Consider the following 24,087-nt stretch of genomic DNA (forward strand, 5'->3'; position numbering starts at 1 on the left):
TCACGCCTGCAATCCTGCCCGAGAGGAAGAGGTTGCGGTGAGCTGAGATTGTGCCATTGTACTCCAGCCTGGGCGACAGAGCAAGACTCCGTCTCAAAAAAAAAAAAAAGAATGAAGATAAACCTCTTCCTCACACCATGCAGACCATGTACAAAAATGAAGTCAAGCTGGATCAAAGACCTCAATGTAAGAGCTAAAACTACAAAATTCAGAGAAGAAAACACAGGCATAAATTGTCATGACTTTTGATCAACCAATGGCTTCTGAGATAAGATATCAAAAGTACAAGCAACAAAAGAAGAAATAGATAAATTGGACTTCATCAAACATTTTTGTGCTTCAAAAGATATCAAGAAAATGCAAAGACAACACAAAAAAAATAGGAGAAAGTACTGGCAAATCATATAAGAACTCCTACAACTCAACAATAAAAAGACAATCCAATTTAAAAATGGGCAAAGGATGTAAACAGTTATTTCTCCAAAGAAAATATACAAACACCCAGCCAGACGCAGTGGCTCACGTCTATAATCCCAAGCACTTTGGGAGGCCGAGGTGGGCGGATCACCAGGTCAGGAGATCAAGACCATCCTGGCTAACACAGAGAAACCCCATCTCTACTAAAAATACAAAAAAAAAAAAAAAAAAAAGATTAGCCAGGCGTGGTGGTGGGCACCTGTAGTCCCAGCTACTAGGGAGGCTGAGGCAGGATAATGGCGTGGACCCCAGAGGCGGAGCTTGCAGTGAGCCAAGATCATGCCACTGCACTCCAGCCTGGGCGACAGACCGAGACTTCATCTCAAAAAAGAAAAGAAAAGAAAATATACCAATGCCCAATAAGCACACAAAACGCTGCTCAACATCATCAGTCATTAAGGAAATGCATATAGAAACCAGAGTGAGATACAACAAAATACCCACTAGGATGGTTAGAATCAAAAAAGATACCGATGAGGACAAGGAAAACTGGAACTCTAATACGTTGCTCATAGAAATGAAAGTGCTGCAGCCGCTTTGGAAGAGTTTGGGAGTTCCTCAAATAGTTAAACATAGAGTTACCATATGATCTAGTAATTCTACTCCCCAGTATATACCTGAGACAACTGGACCTGAACATAAGAACACATCTAGATTAGGCTCAGAGGATCTTCCCAAAGGCAAGCCCCAGAGGCCTTCACAAAAGGAACCAACTATGTTCACTGAGAAACAAATGGAAGATCTGAACTTGTTCAATAAGAACGCATACCCAAACCCCAGCCTTCAGAAAGATATGGTCTCCAAAATGGAAATACATCCAGACGTACTGCAGGTTTGGCTCAAAAACCTTGGAGCAAAACTCAAGAAAGCCAAATGCAAGCATATCTGGCAAAAACAAGAAGCTCAACAACAGCAAATATCTGAGAATGAGGCTGGGTGCGGTGGCTTGCTCCTGTAATCCCAGCACTTTGTGCGGCTGAGGCAGAAGGATCAGGAATTCAGCACCAACGTGGGCAACACGGCAAAACCCTGTCTCTACGAAAAACTACAAAAAATAGCCAGGTGTGGTGATAGGCACCTGTAATCCCCGCTACTCGGGAGGCTTAGATGGGAGGATCACTTGAGCCTGGGAAGTTGAGGCTGCAGTGAGCTGTGATCATGCCACTGCACTCCAGCCTGGGCAACACAGTGAGGCCCTGTCTTAAAAAAAAAAAAATTAAAAAAAACAAAAAACAAAAAACTGAGGGTAGAGTCAAGACCAATCCTTCTCAGGGAAATATGGACACACTACCCACATCCCTAAATGAGGCCCATCCTAGAGTTTACACAGATCATCAGGCACCCTCATTCCAACTCCACTTAGGCCTCAGGGGTAGGGACCCTACAGACCACTCCAGTGGCCCCAAAATAGTTCGTTTTGGCTGCTGCCAAGATCTGAACATATATTGCTTCTAGACACTTCCGAATCCCAAGTTCCTTCTCCAAGCTTCCATTTTAATTCTTTTGGTTCCTCATCTCTACAAAACAGAGAGAGACATCAGACACAAAAGGTCACATATTGTAATGATTTATGATGATTCTCATACAAAAGAATACTTTTCAGCAGTAAGAAACAAATGTGAGATATACACAACACGGATATATTTCAAAAACATTATGTTGAGTGGAAGAAAAAGACGCCAAAGGATACATGCTGTATAATTCCATTTCTATGAATTCCTAGAACAGGAGAAACTAATTTACCATGTCAAAAAGATGAGTGGCCCAAGTAGAAAGAATTGAATAGAAAGAGGTGCAAGATAAATGTATTGGGGTGATGGTAATGTTTCATGTGTTAATTACCCAGGCAGTTACCTAGATGTATAAATTCATCAAAACACATACAACTGTGCATCTAAAATCTGTGCATTTTATTTTATATAAATTATACCTCAACTAAAAATTAATATACAACAAAACTAGTAAGGACAGTTTCTTTCTTTTTTTTCCTGCTTCTTTGTTTTGATTTTGGTTTTTGGTTTTTTAATCGTTGTTGTTGTCCCATCTGTTCAGCTAATAAGATTTAGTCAGCATCAAGAAGTGGAGAGTTGGCTTATGTTTTCACATCCTGTTTTTTGGTCACCTCCCTCCATCATCATACTTTAATGACCTCGTCAAGCTCCCTTCATTCATTTTGGCTCTCCCCAAGGCGTTCTTCACATAGTCACCAGGGTAATGTCATTATTCCTTTAAAAATGTTGCACTATTCCTTGGCCTGGCACGGTGGCTCTCGCCTGTAATCCCAGCACTTTGGGAGGCCGAGGTGGATGGATCACAAGGTCAGGAGATCGAGACCATCCTGGTTAACGGTGAAACCACATCTCTACTAAAAATACAAAAAATTAGCCAGGTGTGGTGACAGGCGCCTGTAATCCCAACTACTCAGAAGGCTGAGGCAGGAGAATGGCATGAACCCGGGAGGTGGAGCTTGCAGTAAACCGAGATCACACCACTGTACTCCAGCCTGGGCGACAGAGCTAGACTCCATCTCAAAAAAAAAATGTTGCACTAGTCCTCTGCTTAAAATCCTTCAATGAATAAGTTTTGAAGATCTACTGTACGTCATGGTGACTACAGGTTTTGTGAGGTTTTTTTTGTCTCAAAGAAAAAACCACATCATATGTTGTACCCCATAAATATATACAACTAAAAAATACTTTCATGGCCATTTTTCATCATTCAGGAAAAAAAATATGCCCACACAAAAAGCTTGTATGTAAATGTTCACAGCAGCATTATTCACAATAGCCAAAAGGTAGAAACAACCCAAATGTCCATCAATAGATGAATGGATATATAAAATGTGTATATCCATACAACAGACTATTATTCAACCATAAAAAAGGAATGAACTACTGATACATGTCACAACATGGATGAATCTTGAATACATTAAGTGAAAGAAGCCAACAACGAAAGGTCACATATTCTATGAGGCTATTTACATGAAGTATCTAAAATAGGCAAATCTAGAGTCAGAAAGTAGATTCAAGGTTGCCAGGAGCTGAGGTGTTGGGGAGCAGACAGTGAATGCTGACAGGTGTGTGGTTTCTTTCTGGCGTGCTGAAAATGTTCTGGAATTAGATAATGCTGATGATTGCACAACTTTGTAAACATACTAAAAACTACTGAATTGTTTTTCAAGGGTGAATTTCATGATATGTGAATTACATCTCAATTTTTTTAAAACAAAAAGAAAAGCGTCCAGGCAGTTTGTCTGTCTCTACACTCTTCCAGCACAGCCTAGTCAGTAAATGGACTCTAGAGTCCAACTTCCCAAACTTCAATCCTGGCTCCTCCGGTTAAGGGCGTGTGACCTGAGCAAGCTACTCAAATTCCCTATGCTTCAATGTCCTGTCTGTAAGGTAGAGATAAGAGCACCTACCTTGGAAGGTTACTGGGAGCACTAAGTGCCTGGGCCACAAGGGGCGCTCTTATGGTTCCAAAATATAGAGCCCTTTAGAGCAAGTAACCTCATGAGAAACCACATCATCCCTAGTGGGCAAAAATCAATCTTGGCAGGGAGTGGGGAGGTGGAAAAAATCTTAAGACACTACAACAGTTTGTGGCCCTCCAAGGCTCAACCCTACACCACAACCTTTTTTTTTTTTTTTTTTTTTTTTGAGACAGGGTCTCACTTTATCACCCAGGCTGGAGTGGTGCAATCATGACTCATTGCAGCCTCGACTTCCTGGGCTCCAGCAATCCTCCCACCTTAGCCCACGGAGTAGCTGGGACGAGAGGCATGCACCACTATGACCAGCTAATTTTTGTAATTTTTGTAGAGACGGGATCTCGCTACGTTGCCCAGGCTGGTCTCGAACTCCTGAGCTCAAGCGATCCTCCTGCCTCAACCTCCCAAAGTGCTGGGATTATAGGTGTGAGCCACTGTGTCCGGCCCCCCACAACAAAATCTTATTCCTTAGTAGCTCATTTCTCTTCTTACAGTGAACTTGAATCTAATTATTCTCCTTGGAAAAACAATCATGAAAAAAAAACCAACTTGAGAAACATGGCCTTGGAGGGAAAAATAATAAATGCAGGCGTTTATGGCCAACTCACTAACCCGTGTAGAATATTTGGGCAAAGAGAAACTCCAGAATTTTCATTTAGCTCTACTTGTAGCTTTCCCTCCACTTTACTACCTACTTCTCCCACCTCCTCCTCCCCGATACACAGCCAAGGGAAACAGAATTCACCTGGCGGGTCAGACCCACCCAGCATTTCAGCAGAATTCTACATTTCAGAAATGACATCTTTGATTCAGGACAGAGAGTCCGTTGATTTCATCTTTGGGAATGGGGGAAAGGATGTCAGTTCAGGAAGATGAGAAGATAAACTAACACCGCGGCAGGGCAGACTTTTGGGATGAGGGTGCATGGGAAACATGGAAAAGAACAGGGCAACCTCCCACAGGAAACTAAAGGCATCATTGTCCTCACAGCAATCAGAAGAGGAGGAGAACCGCTCAGCCAATGGAGACTCAACCCGGAATTTAGCTCTAAAAACATTGATTTAGTCCCCTGCGGTAGCAGGCACTGGCAATGTAAAAGGAGCCAATAATGAAATTCCCACACGCCTCTAAGGAGGAATGAGGCAGGAGATAAACAAAAGAAGAGGAAGGACCGGAAGAGGCCAAAGAACAATACATCCACACATCCCGGATCAAGTTTCTCCACTCTGCCAACTGTTTCCTCAACTAAGTGCATTTCCTTTTTCTAGGAGCGGGGTCCATGAGCCACGGACCATGCAAACGCCTTCAAGCAGCGCTGGGTGCTCCGATCAAAGCAGAGCCGCACTGTCACTGATACGTCGCCCAGGGTGTTTGCCTTTCAGTGAATAAAGGCAAACAGGACACTTCAAATTTGCACTTTGAGATGGAAACAAAGACATGGAAAAGAAAAGGGAAGTCAAGCAAAAGGCTTACTCCCAAAGATCAAAGCTAAGGAAGCCCTGGCTGTCCATAAACAAAGGAGTTTCCTCTTATAATAGCAGCCAGCAGAAATCTGTTAAGTAACTAAAGCTCTTGACTTGATGTTACAATGTATGGCAGCACGCAAGGCATATCTTCTCTGCTCAATTTAAAACTCACATCCAGGCTGGGCACGGTGGCTTACGCCTGTAATCCCAGCACTCCGGGAGGCCTAGGCAGGTGGATCACAAGGTCAGGTGATCCAGACCATCCTGGCTAACACAGTGAAACCCCGTCTCTACTAAAAAACACAAAAAATTAGCTAGGCGCGCTACTCGGGAGGCTGAGGCTGGAGAACGGCGTGAACCCGGGAGGTGGAGCTTGCAAAACCGAGATTGCGCCACGGCACTCCAGCACTCTGGAGTGGGCAATAGAGCGAGACTCCATCTCAAAAAAAAACAAAAAAAAACTCACATCCAAGAAGCAGCCTGGGAGTGACAGACCCCAGGTTAAACTAGCACAGGTGGCCCTGCCCAACAGGGGGCATTGGCAGGCAGTGGCTCTGCAGCCAGTGGGGAACAGAAATCTCAACAACCCACTGGTACGCAGAGTCAGATCACGGATGCTGCTAATTTTTCTGACTCTTGTTTCTCCTCTTCCAAATCATCTTAATTCAATGTGAAATTGTTAAAAAGTTCTAGTAACAAATTGGATGGAGGAGGGCTGGACATGCAGAGGAAGAGAATTTGAAAATACAGGGCTGGGCGCAGTGGCTCACACCCATAATCCCAGCACTTTGGGAGGCCGAGATGGGTGGATCACAAGGTCAGGAGTCTGAAACCAGCCTGGCTGGCATGGTGAAACCCTGTCTCTACTAAAAATACAAAAATTAGCCGGGCATGGTGGCGCACGTCTGTAGTCCCAGCTACTCGGGAGGCTGAGGCAGGAGAATCACTTGAATCCCGGAGGCGGAGGTTGTGGTGAGCCAAGACCCCGCACCACTGCACTCCAGCCTGGGTGACAGAGCGAGACTCCGTCTCAAAAAAAAAAGAAAAAAGAAAAATGAAAATTTTTATTTTTTTTTATTTTTTTTAATTTTTATTGAGATGGAGTCTCGCTCTGTCGCCCAGGCTGGAGTGCTGTGGCCGGATCTCAGCTCACTGCAAGCTCCGCCTCCCGGGTTCCCGCCATTCTCCTGCCTCAGCCTCCCGAGTAGCTGGGACTACAGGCGCCCGCCACCTCGCCCGGCTAGTTTTTTGTATTTTTTAGTAGAGACGGGGTTTCATCGTGTTAGCCAGGATGGTCTCGATCTCCTGACCTCCTGATCCGCCCGTCTCGGCCTCCCAAAGTGCTGGGATTACAGGCTTGAGCCACCGCACCCGGCCAAGAAAAATGAAAATACAAGACTAAAGGGAAGAGGTTATTTTTAACTTCTGGCTATCCTTGCTGTCTTTTGTGTTTGGAAACAGAGAGGATAAAGGAGAGCTACAAAATTGACTTTCACTTGATATTATGCAAAAAGACAGGCCAGGTGCGGTGGCTAATGCCTGTAATCCCAGCACTTTGGGAGGCCACGGCAGGAAGGATCACTTAAGCTCAGGAGTTCAAGACCAGCCTGGGCAACAAGGCAAAACCCCATCTCTACTAAAAACAAAAGACTAGCTGGGTGTGGTGGCACACACCTGTATTCCCAGCTACTTGGGAGGCTTAGGTGGGAGGATGGATTGAGCCCAGGAAGTAAAGGCTGCAGTGAGCCTTGATCATGCCACTGCACTCCAGCCCGGATGACAGAATAAGACCCTGTCTCAAAATTTAAAAAGACAATACACCCTATGGCACTTTTAAGAGAAGGGTAATGGAAAATCAAGTAACAGTGTAAGAGTTATCACAAAGTCACAGCAAGCAGGAGCTGAAATGGTCAACTGACCCAGGTGGAGCTGAAAAGAGGAATTGCGAAACCATGACTGACCAGATGCTCAGGGAAAAGGCGGGTGTCACTGTTTAAATATTCCGAATAAGAGAGAAAATAATACAAATATTATGAGAATAAATACCCTTGCTGCCACACAGAAGAGTGTTATTATTGTGTTCTGTAGATGTCCGATACACTGCCGAGGCCCGCTAAGGTGTGCTGCATTTACATCCACAGTTACCTCCCACCTCATCCCTCCATTCCACTGATGTAAGCTGAGGAAGAAGAGGAGTTTTAAGAGGTATCCCAAGTGGTTTAGTTATCCACTGATGTGTAACAAACCACCGCAAAATTCAGTGGCTTAAAACTAATCATTTATTTTGCTCACGAATCTCAATTTGGACAGGACTGGGCAGGAACAGCTTAACTCTGCTCCATGTGGCATCAGGTAGAGTGACTCAACCAGGGCTGGATGACCTACTTTCAAGATGCCTCTGTCTCTGAGCTGGAGCTGCCTGTCAGCTGGAAGCTCCACCAGGGCTGTCCATAAAGAGCCACATATCCTTCTCCTTCATGTGGATCTCGCCACAGGGCAGCTTGAGCTTCCTCACAGTATGGGAGCTGGACTCCCAGATGGCATGTTCCAAGAGCCCAGATGGAGGCTCCAAGGTTTCTTATGATCTAGCCTGAGAATTCTCAGAATGTCACTTCCATCATATCCCAATGGACACACAAATAACTAAGGTCAGTTCAGATTCAAGGGAGGGGGAAGTGACTCCACCTCTCAATAGGAGGAAAGAATTTGCAGCTATCTTCAATGTACTGCAACAAGTTTCTGGCAGCAATTAGTCTTCCCCTTCTGCATGAGAATGACATGTCCCTAAATGGGCATGCTCCTTTGGCCCAAGACTCTGCGCAAGAGAGATGTAGAGAGCAGAGAGCTCAAAACAGAGTCACAGTTGGAAACAGCAACAGCGAACCTGCTGAGCATACGAGTAACATACCCAAGAAACTAGGATTCAGGGTTAGAAGCCGCTGGGATTCTAAGCTTATCTGTTACTCAAGCAATCTGATTAATGCAATGTGTGAAACTGTATTCCTGACAACAGCCCTCTACGTCCTTCCTGCTACATTCCCCATCTCCACAAGTGACCCACCACCCAACCACAGGCCATCACCTCCTAACCAATATGGACATCTGTCTCTATCTCAGTGTTCCTACTCCCAGCACTCATCAAGCCCGTTATCTTTTGGATTGGCCTACAATCTGTTCCAGGTTTGCTCCCCTCCCACCCCTTCTGCAATCTGCCTGAATTGTGACCTTCCTAAAGCACAAATCTGATCATTCTGCTTTAAAAAATAAAAATTAAAAAAAAAAAAACTGGTTTTAGCCTACTATCCTTGGGATCAAGTCCAAATTCCTGGTTAACACATATAAGCCTTGTTCGATTTGTGTATTACGTCCATTTGCCATCCAATTTGTGAGTATATTCAATTCTGCTACATAGAAAACAAGAAAAACAAATAGCATGGATGAAACTCATAGTGAGTCAAAAGCTTGTAAGACACGCTCAAAACAGACAAAATAAGTGGAACATACATGTGTTAAACACAGATAAAAAGGACAAAACCAAAGAGTGTTAGTCCTAGGCAGAAAGTCACGGGAGAACCAATCTTTTTTTTTTTTTTTTTTTTTTTAGAGAGAGACAGGGTCTTACAGCTGTGTCACCCAGCCTAGAGTTCAATAGTGCAATCAGGGCTCACTGCAGTCTCAACCTCCTGGGCTCAAGCAATCCTCTCACCTCAGCCTCCCAAGTAGATGGGATCAAAGGCATACGTTATCATGCCTGGCTACTTCTTTTTTTTTAATTTCTTGTGGAGACAGCATCTTGCTGTGCTGCCCAGGCTGACCAGGGCCAATCTTATCAAATCTTAAATATCAGTAAGACACAAACTATGCCACTTTACAGTTATGTCATCCTTAATTTGGCCACCCATTTTGACCCCATTTATATACTGTCTAGAAACACAGATTAAAAAACACACACAGCATCTCAGCAGGTCTCTGGTAAGCCACAGCTATTGCAGACGTATATATCCAAGTCTCTCTAACAAAGCAACTGTGTGCTGGCTACAGGCACCTTCCACCTTCTGGGCCCTTGTGTAACTTCAGCTCTAGTCCTTGTACTGACACCATTGGCAGGGAAGGCTGATGCAGCAGAGGGAGATAGGACTCCATGTATGAACATCACATGGCCCAGGATTCAGACTGTGCTCCTTCCATTCCATAGGCACCTGATCCTAAGTGTTAACTGATCCCAGATCTCTCCCCCTATTTCTTGCTGCATGTTTTGAATTGATGTAATAAACAACGTGATTCAAGCATCTTAACTCAGCCTATGAGCCTCTCTATTCTGTGACTGCTGGAATAGCCTGCTTGGCCATGTTCTTGGAAGCGACCACTGCATCAAGGTAATTTCCCATACAACATTCCACCCCCTGCTTTCCCCTCCGGTCTTATCTAGGGCCATTCCCCGACTCAGGTGAATGCAGACTCCAAATGTACTGAGCTGTGTGCAGTGGCCAGGTGCAAATGCTTTCTGTACATCTGTACATGCTGTTCTACCTGAAAAGTCCTTTCCTCCTTTCACCTGATTCCTATTTTCACCTTAAACCTCAGACATCACCTGCCCTGGAAAGTCCTTCCTGACCTCATCCAATCTAGGTAGGTCCCCCGATAATCCCTATCCATGCCTTCTATAGTACTTAACATGGTGACCTTTAATTGTTCATTTACTTAGCTCTCTGCTCCCCCATACTGTGAGTTCCTTACAAACAGGGAATGTCATCTCTGAATGAATCTTTCCTCTCCATGTGACTCATGCCTCCAGCCCTACCGAGCACACAATCTGGCATATAATAATCAATAAACCTTCAATGAATGCCTTGATCGAGTACAAGGAACATAAGCAAATTTCCTGTGGAAAAAAAGAATTGTATTAAGTTCTTTGGGTCAACAATTCTTACTAAATGTGATTGCTAATGTAAGTGCAGAAAATACTGAAAACTGAGCTGAATCTGCCATCGCTTCTTGGTATTACTGCATCAAGCAAAATAAGTGAAACATAGATGTTCAATAAATATGCTCATAAATGAATAAGTGAAAATATGAATATGTGAATGCTACATTTTTTAAAACTGAATTTTAAGATCCATTTATCTGTTGTTAGGAATCTATAGAATGACCACAGATCAAAGCCATTTGAAATATCCAAAATTTAAAAAGATATTTTAAATATCTTTAAGAGTTGTACAGTCTTAAAAATGTGAAAAAATATAGTAAGATCCCATCAAATTCAAATGTCTTTCTTACATAATATATTTTTCTATTTAATATCTTAGGACCCTGTAAAATTCAAATGGGGCTGTGAAGTTAGGTGAAACATACATGCACAGATTCATAAGAGCCCCCCCAAAATGCAAAATCCCATCAAGCAATCAACCCTAAGGGGAACTGTTGACTTGGTTAGAAGACAGTGAGCTATGAGATCAATCCCTTTTTAAGTTTTGAATCTTAATTTATAAAATGGAGCTCAGGGTAATAGCCAGAGTGGTCAACATGAATGGCTCTGGACGTCTCTAGCTCCTGGATGCAAGACCCAGGACTGTGGCAGTCCTCCTCATTGGGAAGGCATTCTTCTACCCTAGAAAATTAAGAATTAAGTAACCACAGCCGGGCATGGTGGCTCACGCCTGTAATCCCAGCACTTTGGGAGGCCGAGGCGGGCAGATCATGAGGTCAGGAGAGCAAGACCATCCTGACCAACATGGGTAAACTCCGTCTCTACTAAAAATACAAAAATTAGCTGGTCATGGTGGCGTGTGCCTGTAATTCCAGCTACTCGGGAGGCTGAGGCAGGAGACTGGCTTGAACCAGGAAGTCAGAGGTTGCAGTGAGCTAAGATCGCGCCACTGCTCTCCAGCCTGGCGACAGAGAGAGACTCCATCTAAAAAAAAAAAAGAAAGAAAAAAGAAAAAAAAAAGAACTAAGTAACTACCATTCAGCAAGGTCTTAATTAAACCTTCCTTGGAAAGTCAGTACTGAGATAGCTGTGGCAGAGATGCTAATTATCTCCCAAAATCTAGCCTTTCTTTCTCCCTTACAGGAACAGAACTCCCGGTTTCTGCTGAATCCATGACTGTCCAGCTAGGGAATGCATTTCTCAGCCCACCCTACACCTAAGTGACCAAGGGAGCTATGTGACTAAAGTTCTGGACAATGGAATGGGAGCAGAAGTCACCATGTGAAATTTCTGGATCACAAATGTATTTTTTTAATTTATTGATTTTTTAGAGATGAGGTTTTACTCTAGTACAGTGGCAATCAAAGCTCACAGCAACCTCAAACTTCTGGTCTCCAGTGATCCTCCCACCCCAGCCTCTTAAGTAGCTGGGACTACAGGTAGGAGCCACCACGCCCAGAAAGATTACAGTTTTAAAGAGGAAACTGGTTGTCTTCCAACCTTCTCTCTTTCCCCATTCTGAAGGCTAGAATGTGGATGAAGCTGACGGTGGTGGAGTAGCAGGGGAGCCAGACTCTAGCAAGAGAGAACCACTACCTAGGATAGAGGAGGGAAGATGGGAGAAAGAACCAAGGAAGAAGATGAGGAAAAAAATGGGTCCCTGGATGGACTTCCAAAGCAAACCACTGCCCAGAGAGAGAAATTTAACTTCTAGCTTGTTTGAGCCCCTGTAGCTCTGGGTCCCATTTTTATACAGCTTAGCCTATATCCTATATAATATAGTAACTATGTTCCTTAAGATGCGGTACATCTTTTAGCTCCATAAAGACATATAATTAACAATTTAGGAAATTAAAAGCACAGCAGTCATATTTCATGTTAAAAAGGAGCCTGTACATATTCGACATTTTATGTAATTGCAATATTTTGGAAAGTCTGGCCTTGGCTTTAAATTGAAATCTTGTTAAATTTATATATATTAGAATATATAAGAAAACTTCAAGCTTACCATATTTGTAAATTTAGTACAGTCATACACCACATAATGTCTCGCCCAACGATGAACCACATATATGATGGCTGTCCCATAAGATTACAACGAAGGTAAAAAAATTCCTATGGTCTAATGATATTGTAGTACAGCACAGTACTCACGTATTTCTGGTGATGCTGGTGTACACAAACCTAGTGGGCTGCTGGTCATATAAAAGTATAGCACAGACAAGGCCGGGCACGGTGGCTCATACCTGTAATCCCAGCACTTTGGGAGGCCGAGGCAGGTAGATCCCTTGAGGTCAAGAGATCGAGACCATCCTAACTAACATGGTGAAACCCCGCCTAATACAAAAATTAGCTGGGTATGGTGGCGCACGCCTGCAGTCCCAGCTACTAGGGAGGCTGAGGCAGGAGAATTGCTTGAACCCAGGAGGCAGAGGTTGCAGTGAGCTGAGATCACACCACTGCACTCCAGCCTGGCGACAAAGCAAGATTCTGCCTCTAAAATAAAATAAAATAAAATAAAATGTATAGCACAGACAATTACATACAGCACACAGTACCTGATAATAAACAACTGTTACTGGTTTATGTGTTTGCTACGTTTTCTATTATTTTAGAGTGGACTCCTTCTACTTATTAAAAAAAAACGGCTGGGCCGGGCGCGGTGGCTCAAGCCTGTAATCCCAGCACTTTGGGAGGCCGAGACGGGTGGATCACGAGGTCAGGAGATCGAGACCATCCTGGCTAACACGGTGAAACCCCGTCTCTACTAAGAAATACAAAAAACTAGCCGGGCGAGGTGGCGGGCGCCTGTAGTCCCAGCTACTCGGGAGGCTGAGGCCGGAGAATGGCGTGAACCCGGGAGGCGGAGCTTGCAGTGAGCTGAGATCCGGCCACTGCACTCCAGCCTGGGCTACAGAGCGAGACTCCGTCTCAAAAAAAAAAAAAAAAAAAAAAAAAAAAAAAAAAAAAAAAAAACGGCTGGGTGTGGTGGCTCATGCCTGTAATCCCAGCACTTTGGGAGGCCAAGGCAGGTGGATCACTTGAGGTCAGGGGTTTGAGATCAGTCTGACCAACATGTGAAACCTCATCTCTGCTAAAAATACAAAAATTAGCCAGGTGCGGTGGCCGGCACCTGTAATCCCAGCTACTTGGGAGGCTGAGGCAGAATTGCTGGAACCTGGGGGCCAGAGGTTGCAGTGAGCCAAGATCACACTTGAACTCTAGCCTGGACAACAGAGTGAGATTCTGTCTCAAAAAAAAACAACAACAAAACAGTAACAGCCTGAGGCAGGTCCTTCAGGAACTACTCAGGAGGAAGGCACTGTTATCACAGGAGTTCACCATTCCATGCACGTTACTGCCCATGAAGACCTTCTAGGAGGACACGTGTGCAGTTAAAGTCAGTGATACTGATGATCTTGATCCTGGGTAGCCTAGGCTAATGTGTGTGTTTGTGTGTTAGTTTTTAACCAAAAAAGTTTACAAAATAAGAAACAGGCTGGGCGTGGTGACTCACGTCTATAATCCCAGTGCTTGGGGGATGCTGAGGTGGGAGGACTGCTTGAAGCCAGGAGTTGGAGATCAGCCTAGGAAACATAGCAATTTGTATGTTCACAAATTTGTAGAGATAAATAAATAAAAATAAGAACAAAATTTTAAAAACAAATTTTTTAAAAAAATATAAAATCTTAGAAAAAAGCTTTTAGAATAAGGATATAAAAATATTTTTTACAGCTGTACAATGTGTTTGTGTTTTAAGTTGTGTTATTACAAAAGAATCAAAAACTTTAAACAATCAAGTTTATAAAGTAAAAATGTGATAGTAAGCTAAGATTAATTTATTATCAAAGAAGAAGGCTGTTATAAATTCAGCGTAGCCTAAGTGTACAGTGTTTTTTAAGTCTAAAGTAGTGACTGTTGTGTCCTACACGTTCACATTCACACGCCACTCACTCACGGACTCCCTGAGCCACTTTCAGTCCTATAAGCTCCATTCATGGCAAGTGCCCTAGACAGGTGTACTGTTATCTTTTATACTGTATCTTTACTGTGACTTTTCTATGTTTAGATACACAAATACTTACCACTGTGTTACAGCTATGTACAGTATCCAGTGCAGTAACATGCTGTACAGGTTTACAGCTTAGGAGCAATAGGCTACCCCATAAATCCCAGGTGTGAAGTAGGCTACAGCATCTAGATTTGTGTAAGTACACTCTATGATGTTTGCATGATAAAATCACCTGAGGATGCATTTCTCACAATGTGTATCTGTCATGAAGCAACACATAACTATAACGTATAAGAGTTATATAGCCGGGCGCGGTGGCTCAAGCCTGTAATCCCAGCACTTTGGGAGGCCGAGGCAGGCGGATCACGAGGTCAGGAGATCGAGACCATCCTGGCTAACACGGTGAAACCCCATCTCTACTAAAAATATAAAAAATGAGCCAGGCATGGTGGCAGGTGCCTGTAGTCCCAGCTACTCAGGAGGCTGAGGCAGGAGAATGGCGTGAACCTGGTAGGCAGAGTTTACAGTGAGCCGAGATCACGCCTCTGCACTTCAGTCTGGGTGACTGAGCAAGACTTCGTGCCAAAAAAAAAAAAGAAAATCAGCCCCAAGTTCACCAAAGCCGTCACATCAACAGCTGGTCTCCTACCAAACATGAGACACAAGTACTGTTTGATTGGACCCAGGTTAATAAAAGCTTTATTTTGGAATCTCAATGATCTAGATCTCCTTAAAACCATTAATTCGTTCCTCTAGTTACTAGAAAGGGCAGAAGCATTGGTTAAAATCTTATCTGTCACTTAGCAGCTGGTTAAAACCTTGTCTAGGCCAGTAATCCTAGCACTTTGGGAAGCCGAGGAAGGCAGATTGCCTGAGCTCAGGAGTTCGAGACCAGCCTGAGAAACACCGTGAAACCCGGTCTCTGCTAAAACACAAACAATTAGCCGGGTGTGGCAGCATGCACCTATAGTCCCAGCTACTTGGGAGGGTGAGGCAGGAGAATTGCTTGAACCCGGGAGGTAGAGGTTGCAGTGAGCTGAGATCGCACCACTGCACTCCAGCCTGGGCAACACAGCGAGACTCCATCTCCAAAAAAAAAAAGAAAGAAAGAAAAGAAAGAAAACCTTGTCTATCACTTAGCAATGATATTCCTATCACTTTAGGAATGTCACTTAATCTTATAACCTAAGTTTTCTTATATTCAAAATGGCAATAATAATAAAACTCTGTAAAGCCGTAAGTATTAGTGATGGCAGCAGCAGCCAGTCTGGAGCAGGGCAGGCGTGGCCAGGGATACGCGCTCTGTGGAACCAAGGGAAGCTGGGAGCAGGCAAGAGCCCTTCCCGGTTCTGAGTTGGCGGGGCGGGAGCCCAGTGCTCCTAGGCATAGCTGCAGCCTCCCAGCCACTGCTGTGGACCTGGGCATCCCTGTGCTCTCAGGGGCCCCAGAAGCCCCTCTTCCCCACAGGCTTATAAGTGCTTGATTCCGCTTCCTGGCCTCTCCCTGCTCCCTGTGCCCGCTCTGATTCTGGAGCAAAATTGACGCTGAGCCTGGGCGCTGTCCCAACCCGGCCAGGTGAGTGCCGCTCAGGATGGCGCTGACACACCAGCCCCCTCCCACCTCAGCCCCCTCTAGACTTTGGGAGCCACTCTGGACTAATCCTTTTGACTACGAGGGTGGGAGGGAGGCCGAGGAGAAGCTGAGGACGGCTGGCTGCAGGCCTGCAGGCACCCCTCAGCACAAACAGCCTGGGCGCCTTGGACGACATGACTGACAGCAGAAGGCAGACAGGCTGATAGGTAGAAAGGGTCGGGTCCCTGGTGATGCCCCACTTTCAAGCCAAGACCAGCCCAAAACCTTGGGGACCTGGCTGTCAGTTCCGGGTGAAACCTGTGGCCCAGAGTGAGAGCTGATGGTGCTTTTTCTGGCCCGCCCATGGCTGCCCATGGACCAATCAGCATGCACTTCCTCCCTTCTGAGCCCATGAAAACCTCAGACCCAACCAGATTCACACAGACACTGGGACTACCAGCTGCAGAAAGGAGCTACCCATTTCAGGTCTCCTGAGAGCTGTTCTGCCACTCAATGAAGCTCCTCTCTGCCTTGCTCACCCTCCAGTTGCTCACCCTCCGCGTACCTCATTCTTCCTGGATGCAGGACAATAACTCAGGACCCACCGAATGGCGGTACTAAAAGCTGTAAGACAAACCAGGGCTGAAACATGTCCCCGTGCTGACTACATTGCAGGCAACAAGAAGGAGAGAAGAACTGTGGCCCTTCAAGAAGCCAAGATCTAGGGGCTCCCCAAGCCAAGGCTGTAAACACCCTCTTTGGGGCTCTCCGGTTCCCAGCATCTCCATGCTTCCAGGTGCCACCATGTTCCCCTTGTCCAGACGCGGGTGCCCTCAGTGAAAGCCTCATTCAGTACACCTGGTCCAGCCCCAGTCTTGCATGGAGCCACCCACCCCCAGACCCTGCACTTGCTCACCTACACACCCCTTGCCACTCTGCACCTGGCTTGCCCCTGGTAGGTATGGGATCTGAGCTGGTAGAATGAGCTGAGTGCAGCCTACCAGGCCAAGTGGGTGGAATAAGCCCAGTGGGCACAAGCAATACTCAGGCAGAAGGCGCCGCTAGCCACAGAAGTTTCTGTCTTGGTGAAGCGACACCCCAAGGATCCCGTGACGTTAGGGGTAATGTTTACAAAATACCTAGCAAGGGCTCAATAAATGGCTTATTATTACCATAAATGTCTACAGGGCTAAACGAAACATTGCAAACCTTCAGGAGAGAGCGTACTGTCTTAACACACTGCAGTGCTCCAGGCCCGTCTGCCTGATGCTCTGCCCGCTCCAGGGCCCCCACCAGAAAGTCTCTCGCTATCCTATACTATCTGCACCTGCCTCTACTTATTTTGGTTCACCCTGAATTCCAGTCAATTATTTCTTGTTTACTTCCCGCTTTGTCCTCTTCTCTCATCTCAATACAGCATCTTACAGATCATCTTCATGAAATGGGAATCCAGTAAACATGGCTAGCATCAGCAAAATCCCCACTGGATTATCTACATGGCAGGGAACAATGGCGGGTGAGGACCCACAAGTGAGGGGAAGGAAGCTGCAAGGGTGGGTTGGAGTCAGACCTCCATAAGCCTCAGGACATGGACTGCACCTGGAGGGATGACATCCACCAAAAGCTTATGCAACAGTGTCCCAACTGGATGTGGGTCCAGAATGACTAACTCTGGCCATCAAGAGGAATGCCCAAGGAAGGGACATGGGACAGGCTATTTTCACAGCTCACACAAAAGATAATGCACATGAGGATGGAAAGAGGAGCAGTGGAGATGAAGGAGCGGAGCTGACAATTTAGGGAGTGCTGTTAGAACTAGTAACTTCACAGAAGCGAGGAGGAGGTGCGAGGAAAAGCAGCCTGGCGTGTTAATTTGAGATTTTCTCTTTTTTAAGCAGAAGAATACAAACACAACTCATTTTGGACATGTGGCTGAGGTTGAAGTATTTTCAGAATACTCAGGGAAAGACGTTTAGGGCGTAGGTGGTGATATACCCCAGCCACTCAGGTTGATTTAGGAAACAAGATGTTGTAGGAATGGACGAGATGACCTGAGAGAGAGTGCTGCTGAATAAAAATATAACATGAGCCACAAACATAAGCCACACAAGTGGTTTTAACTTTCCTAGCAGTGACCAGGCATGGAGGCTAACATCTTTAATCCAAGTATTTTGGGAGGCCACGGAGGCAGGATCCCTTGAACTCTGAGTTTGAGGCTACAGTGAGCTATGATGGCCACTGTACTCCAGCCTAGGTGACACAGTAAGACCCTGTCTGAAAAATAGTAAGAACAATAACATTTTCTAGCAGCTGCATTAAAAACATAAAAAGAAACAGGTGAAAATAATTTTCCTAACATAGTTAACCCAAAATATCCAAAGAGAAAGGGGGTCACAAAGGCTAGGAAAGAGCACTCACAAAAAGACAAATTTGAGGCCAGACGTGGTAGCTCATGCCTGTAATCCCAGCACTTTGGGAGGCTGAGGCAGGTGGATCACTTGAGGTCAGGAGTTCAAGACCAGCCTAGCCAACATGGCAAAACCCCGTCTGTACTAAAAATACAAAAATTAGTGGCTCACGCCTGTAATCCCAGCACTTTGGGAGGCCGAGGCGGGCGGATCACAAGGTCAGGAGATCGAGACCACGGTGAAACCACGTCTCTACTAAAAATACAAAAAATTAGCCGGGCGCGGTGGCGGGTGCCTGTAGTCCCAGCTACTCAGGAGGCTGAGGCAGGAGAATGGCGTAAACCCAGGAGGCGGAGCTTGCAGTGAGCCGAGATCGCGCCACTGCACTCCAGCCTGGGCGACAGAGCGAGACTCCGTCTCAAAAAACAAAAACAAAAACAAACAAACAAAAAAAATTAGCCCGGTGCGGTGGCGCACGCCTGTAGTCCTGGCTACGCCGGGGGCTGAGGCATGAGAATCACTTGAACCCAGGAGGTGGAGGTCCCAGTGAGCCGAGATCACACCACTGCACTCCAGCCTGGGTGACAGAGCAAGACACTATCTCAGAAAAAATAATTAAAAATTTAAAAAAAAGCAAATTTGGTTTTGACTAAGACACATCAGTTCCTTATGGGACACAAGTAAACATGGTACTCACAGTTTCTGAGGAAGAGGATGATCTCTGTAAATTCTCACTTTGTACCCAAATGCTCTCCGTCACAAATGCTATGTGTTCTGCTTCAAGTATAAAAGGAGACACAAGAAATAGAGCCCACTTGTTCAAGTCTTCAATGGACTGTAGAGAGGGAAAGAAACATGAGATTGTCACTTCACACCACAACTGCCATAAATGTCAACCCCCTCTGAAACACACCCTATCCTATAATTCCAAGTAACATCTAAATAAGCTTATCTGATGCTCCTCTGTCGGCCACAGGAACCCTGTGTTTCTTGTTTAGCTGTGACTATTTATTTAAGCACCTGCAAAAGCCCATCTGTGACTCAGGACAGCTTTAACATCTCTAGACAACTGTTCTCAAGCAATGAATTCTGAAACGGGGCTTATCCCCACCATTCCTCACTGCTTAGCACATAGTAGCTAACTGGGAAGTACATTTAAAGATGAGGAGGCTGGCCAGCACAGTGGCTCACACCTGTAATGCTAGCACTTTGGGAGGCTAAGGTGGGCGGATCGCTTGAGCCCAGGAGTTCAAGACCAGCCTGGCCTCTCTACAAAAACATACCAAAAAAATGAGTTGGGCATGGGGGCCTGTAGTCCCAGCTACTCAGGAAGCTGAGGTGGGAGGATCACTTGAGCCTGGGAGCCCAAGGTTGCAGTGAGCTGAGATCATGCCACTACACTCCAGCCTTGGGTGACAGAGTGAGACCCTATCTCAAAAAAAAAAAAAAAAAAAAAGGCGAGGAGGCCTAGAGGTACATACCCACCAACAAAAAGTCCTTACTCACAGAAGCCCAAAGGGCTGTTCCTTCATTCCCTACAGCCATCACAGCACGGGCGCAAGGCAGTTTTTCTTTACGCCTTCCTTATAGTGAAATCAACCCTGCTCCTCTCCCTGAGATCTGGGAAGTGTGCAAGTCTCTGGATGCTCACACAGCAGTCAAATCCAGAGAGAAAAGCTATTTCAGGGAAAGGCATTTACCATATGCAGAGATGCAATCAGACATACTTTAATGGAATGTAAACTCCGGTCAGGAGTGATTGTAGTTTTTAAAAAAGAAGATTAGAATCAAGATTGGTTAGCAAATCAGATACACCCAGTTATCTCTTGTTTTCTTTCCTGAAATGTCTCTAAGAAAAATAGCAAATTGATTTTAAAAGGCTTTGACATACAGGGCATAGCCAGAGAAGAAAAAGATGAAATTTAAGCTGGGCACGCAGGGGGCTTTCACCATTCACCCAGAACAAAGGTAACTAGGCAGGCTCCGCTGTGCTGCCTATCAGTTCAAATCTGCTTGATAAAAACCTGTTGAACTAAATGAATGAAAATTTAGGGAAGAATTTGTCCCTCCCTCAGTAAACATAATTATCAATATAGTGGTTAAAAAGTATGTCCACTTAGGCCGGGCGCGGTAGCTCACGGCTGTAATCCCAGCACCTTGGAAGGCTGAGGCACCTGAGGTTGGGAATTGGAGACCAACCAACATGAAGAAACCCCATCTCTACTAAAAATACAAAATTAGCCAGGCGTGGTGGTACATGCCTGTAATCCCAGCTACTCGGTAGGCTGAGGCAGGAGAATCGCTTGAGCCCGGGAGGCGGAGGTGCGGTGAGCCGAGATCGCGCCATTGCACACTAACCTGGGCAACAAGAGCAAAACTCCATCTCAAAAAAAAAAAAAAAGCATGTCCACTTTATCCAAGCATAGAATGTGTATATTAAACATATATTAAACAGTCAAAAAGCTTGACATTGCCAATTGGTATAAACTATCTTTGGTTAAACCTACCAATTGATTGTAGTGCATTCCATTATAAACATACACATTCAGTATTGATGCATTTGATTTTAAATGTATAACATATGAGAACAGGCCAGGCTTGGTGACTCACACCTGTAATCCCAGCACTTTGGGAGGCCAAGGTGGGCAGATCACCTGAGGTCAGGAGTACAAAACTAGCCTGGCCATCACTGTGGTGAAACCCTGTCTCTACTAAAAATACAAAAATTAGCCAGGCATGGTGGCTCATGCCTGTAATCCCAGCTGCTCAGGATGCCAAAGGAGGAGAATCACTTGAACTTGGGAGGTGGAGATTGCTGTGAGCCGAGATCGCACCACTGCACTCCAGCCTGGGTGACAGAATGAGATCCATCTCAATATACGGGCGTGAGATTCAGGTGTGTCCTTATTTCAGCCCACGTAGACTGAGGTATCCATCAAAGTAGACCCAAGTAGACTGAGGTATCCACCAAATCATCCACCTGATCATATTTTAAATCTCAAAATAACAGTAGCCAACCACAAATAAATGGTCAAGCTTTCCACCTGCAGACCTTAAACATCGCAGCTGAAACCCAACCACCATTAAATGTTCTATTTCAGGTCAAGCTGCTTTGCTAAACAAGCTAATTTCCTAAGAGGAAAAAGATACGAACTAGAATAGGAACTGTGATTTAAAGGCGAGGGACGCAGAGCATGGCAGTCCCATCTAGTCCAGAAAACTAGGAAATGATGCAGCGATATCTAACCAAATCTGTAGGCAAAGCTTACTGTGCAGAGTGAGAAAGCAGAGTTGCAGAATCCCTGAAAGCACCAGCCACTCCTACTCCGGCCTGCACAGGTAGGCAAGGGCTGAAAACCACTAGTTATGGTTAGTGTAGTTAACAGAAGACCAGCAGAGATATGAAAATATTCAAAACCACAACTGTCCAAGAAAATCAGACATTCCCATCTCAATGTTTTCATGTGTCCAAAATTTCTATTCTGACCTAAATCCCAAAAGTAATTGATCCAATTTGGAAACTACTACAAAAAGCTCACCCCTCAATTTTTTCCCATTTTACTGAGTCATCTTTCTCAATCAGGTTAATTCCCACCGCTCTAAGCCATACATTGTATGTAATGAATGAACTTCTTCCCCTTTTGTCTGTGTAGTGTCAGTTATGCGGAGGTGGTACTAGTTATATGCATAACTAGTACCTTGAGGGACCTGAGAAAACACTCATTCATATTCAGTGTGTCGTAATACATACATAGTACTAACAAAAAAGAGTATTTTTTATTTGCTAGTGGCACAATTTCATCCCTTATCTAAGCATAGCCTCCAGGCAATGTTCAAACCTTAGATAAGATTCAATTTCCCACAGGGGTTTTATGGTGTGACACAGCAGAAAACGTCATTTTAAGGCTAAAAGTGAGGCAATATTCCAGAAAGCAGAGGAAAGGGACAAGAAACTGATTAAAAGCAAAACATGTTTAAATACTGAGAACAATGCTCCCGATGTCCATGAAATTTTGTGCAGTATTGCACTGTGAAACCAAGCCCATTTCCAAAAACAGCTGAATGGAAAGATCTATTGTTCCCTTTACAGCAAGGCAGCAGACTTTTTACAGAGATTAATTGACTGGCCCAAGTCACAATGTAGGTGACAGAGTGGGCAGAACACGTAACCACCATCCTAAGTATTGGGTCAAAACAAACAAAGGCTGAGTGTCAACTGAAACTTAAAGGACACAAAGACCATCACTCGGGTGCCCAAGTTGGTGAATAATGCAACTGACAGAAGACGGAGAGGGGAAAGTGCAGTTTTTTATATTTTGGAGACATCTGACAAAAAGCTGATGACACATGTGGGAGTTTTTTGTTTGAGATCTTTTTTTTTCTTAAGACAGGGTCTTGCTTTGTCACCCAGACTGGAGTGCAATGGCTCAATCATAGCTCACTGTGGCTTCAACCTCCGGGACTCAAGTGAACCTCCCGGGCTCAAGTGACACTCCCGCCTCACCCTCCCTAGTAGCTGGGACTACAGGTGCGTGCCACCACACCGACTTAAGTTTGTTTGTTTGCTTTTTGTAGGGAGGGGTCTAGCTATGTTGTCCAGGCTGGTCTCCATCTCCTGGGCTCAAAGATATCCTCCCTCCTGGGCCTCCCAAAATGCAGGGATTACAGGCATAAGCCACGGCTCCCGGCCGGCCACAGCTGTCTTTCCTGGTTCACAGTCACCCAAACGCCGGCTCCAAGGGTGGGAAAGGAGGTCGGGGGCGACCCCAGGTGGGCGCTGCTGGCGTCCGGCTGCCAATCCACAGCTCACGTCCTCACAGGTGCGCGCCTAGAGTCACGCGTCCACGCACCGCCCCGCTGACCGGGAAGAGGCGACAGGGTCCGTGGTCCGAGTCCCGCACCTCCGGCCTCTCTCTGGGCCCCGGGGTACCCACCCCTCCCGGGCCGCACAGGCCGCACTAAGGACGCCACCCCGGGGCTCCTGAACTCCCGGGCTCCCGGCGGGGACGAGGCGCAGGGACGGGGGCACTTCCGGCTCGCGGGGCCCGGGTCGCCCGCCCTCCTGGCCCGCCCACCTGGCTGTCGCTGACGCAGAAGACGCGGCCGCCGCGGCTCAGGCACACACGGGCGCCGGGGGGCTGCGCAGCCGCGCCGCAGAAGGTGAAGGAGCAGCGCGAGGCGCGCAGCCGCCGCACCGTGGCGCGCACGAGCTCAGCCGGCCGGCGACCCCAGCGCGCCCACAGGTACAGGTAGCACAGCGTGATGAGCATGGCCGCGCCGCTGGCAGGGCGAGCCCGCCCTCCCCAGCGCCCGAGGCCCGGCCCCGCCCCGGCCGGAAGGGCCGCGCCACCCTCCCGGGCCGGGCGGCGCGGGGGTGGGGACGGCGGGGGAGGCGGGGGAGGCGGGGACCCGGAGGGTGACGCGGGCAAGTGGAGGCTGCGGCGGAAGGGGCGGGGGAGCGGGGGAGCGGGGAGGCCGCGCCGGGGTGTGTGATGAGGAGCTTCGGAGGCCGTGCCCAGGGCTGGTGGCGGCGGCGAGGGGCAGCGGCGGGGTGGGGGGTGTGCACCGGGGTCAGTGGCTGCACCCGGGGAGGGGCTCAGGAGGGGGTGAAGGCTGGGGTGAGGGGCCGCGCCTGGGCTGTGGAGTGGGATGGGTAGGTTGTGGATGCGGGGGAGGGGAGGCTCCAGTGGCTGCCCGACCTGTTTAAGCCAAGTCCAGCCTCCCTTCCTTGG

The 24,087-nt window shown here is 46.3% G+C and overlaps 1 protein-coding gene across 12 annotated transcripts in view; it reads right to left on the reverse strand.

Moving 5' to 3' along the window:
• LOC105472658 (holocarboxylase synthetase) overlaps positions 1–24,087 on the reverse strand; it is a 246,350-nt gene that overhangs the window by 200,106 nt on the left and 22,157 nt on the right. For 4 of the 12 annotated variants that reach the window (XM_071095702.1, XM_071095698.1, XM_071095696.1 and 1 more), the window contains 2 exons: positions 19,053–19,190; positions 13,881–13,950 (listed from right to left, as the gene is read on the reverse strand). Coding sequence is in view for 4 of the 12 variants with exons in the window: in XM_071095696.1 (XP_070951797.1) it covers positions 13,881–13,950; positions 19,053–19,190 (208 nt within the window). In the remaining 8 variants the exon portion in view is untranslated. Of the gene's footprint in view, positions 1–13,880; positions 13,951–19,052; positions 19,191–23,289; positions 23,392–23,430; positions 23,661–24,087 lie in introns of those variants that run through there. The other 8 variants (XM_071095699.1, XM_011726102.3, XM_011726105.3 and 5 more) reach the window with 4 other exon arrangements.

The sequence above is a fragment of the Macaca nemestrina genome, chromosome 4 (genome assembly GCF_043159975.1).
Source record: "Macaca nemestrina isolate mMacNem1 chromosome 4, mMacNem.hap1, whole genome shotgun sequence".
Taxonomy (NCBI): domain Eukaryota; kingdom Metazoa; phylum Chordata; class Mammalia; order Primates; family Cercopithecidae; genus Macaca; species Macaca nemestrina.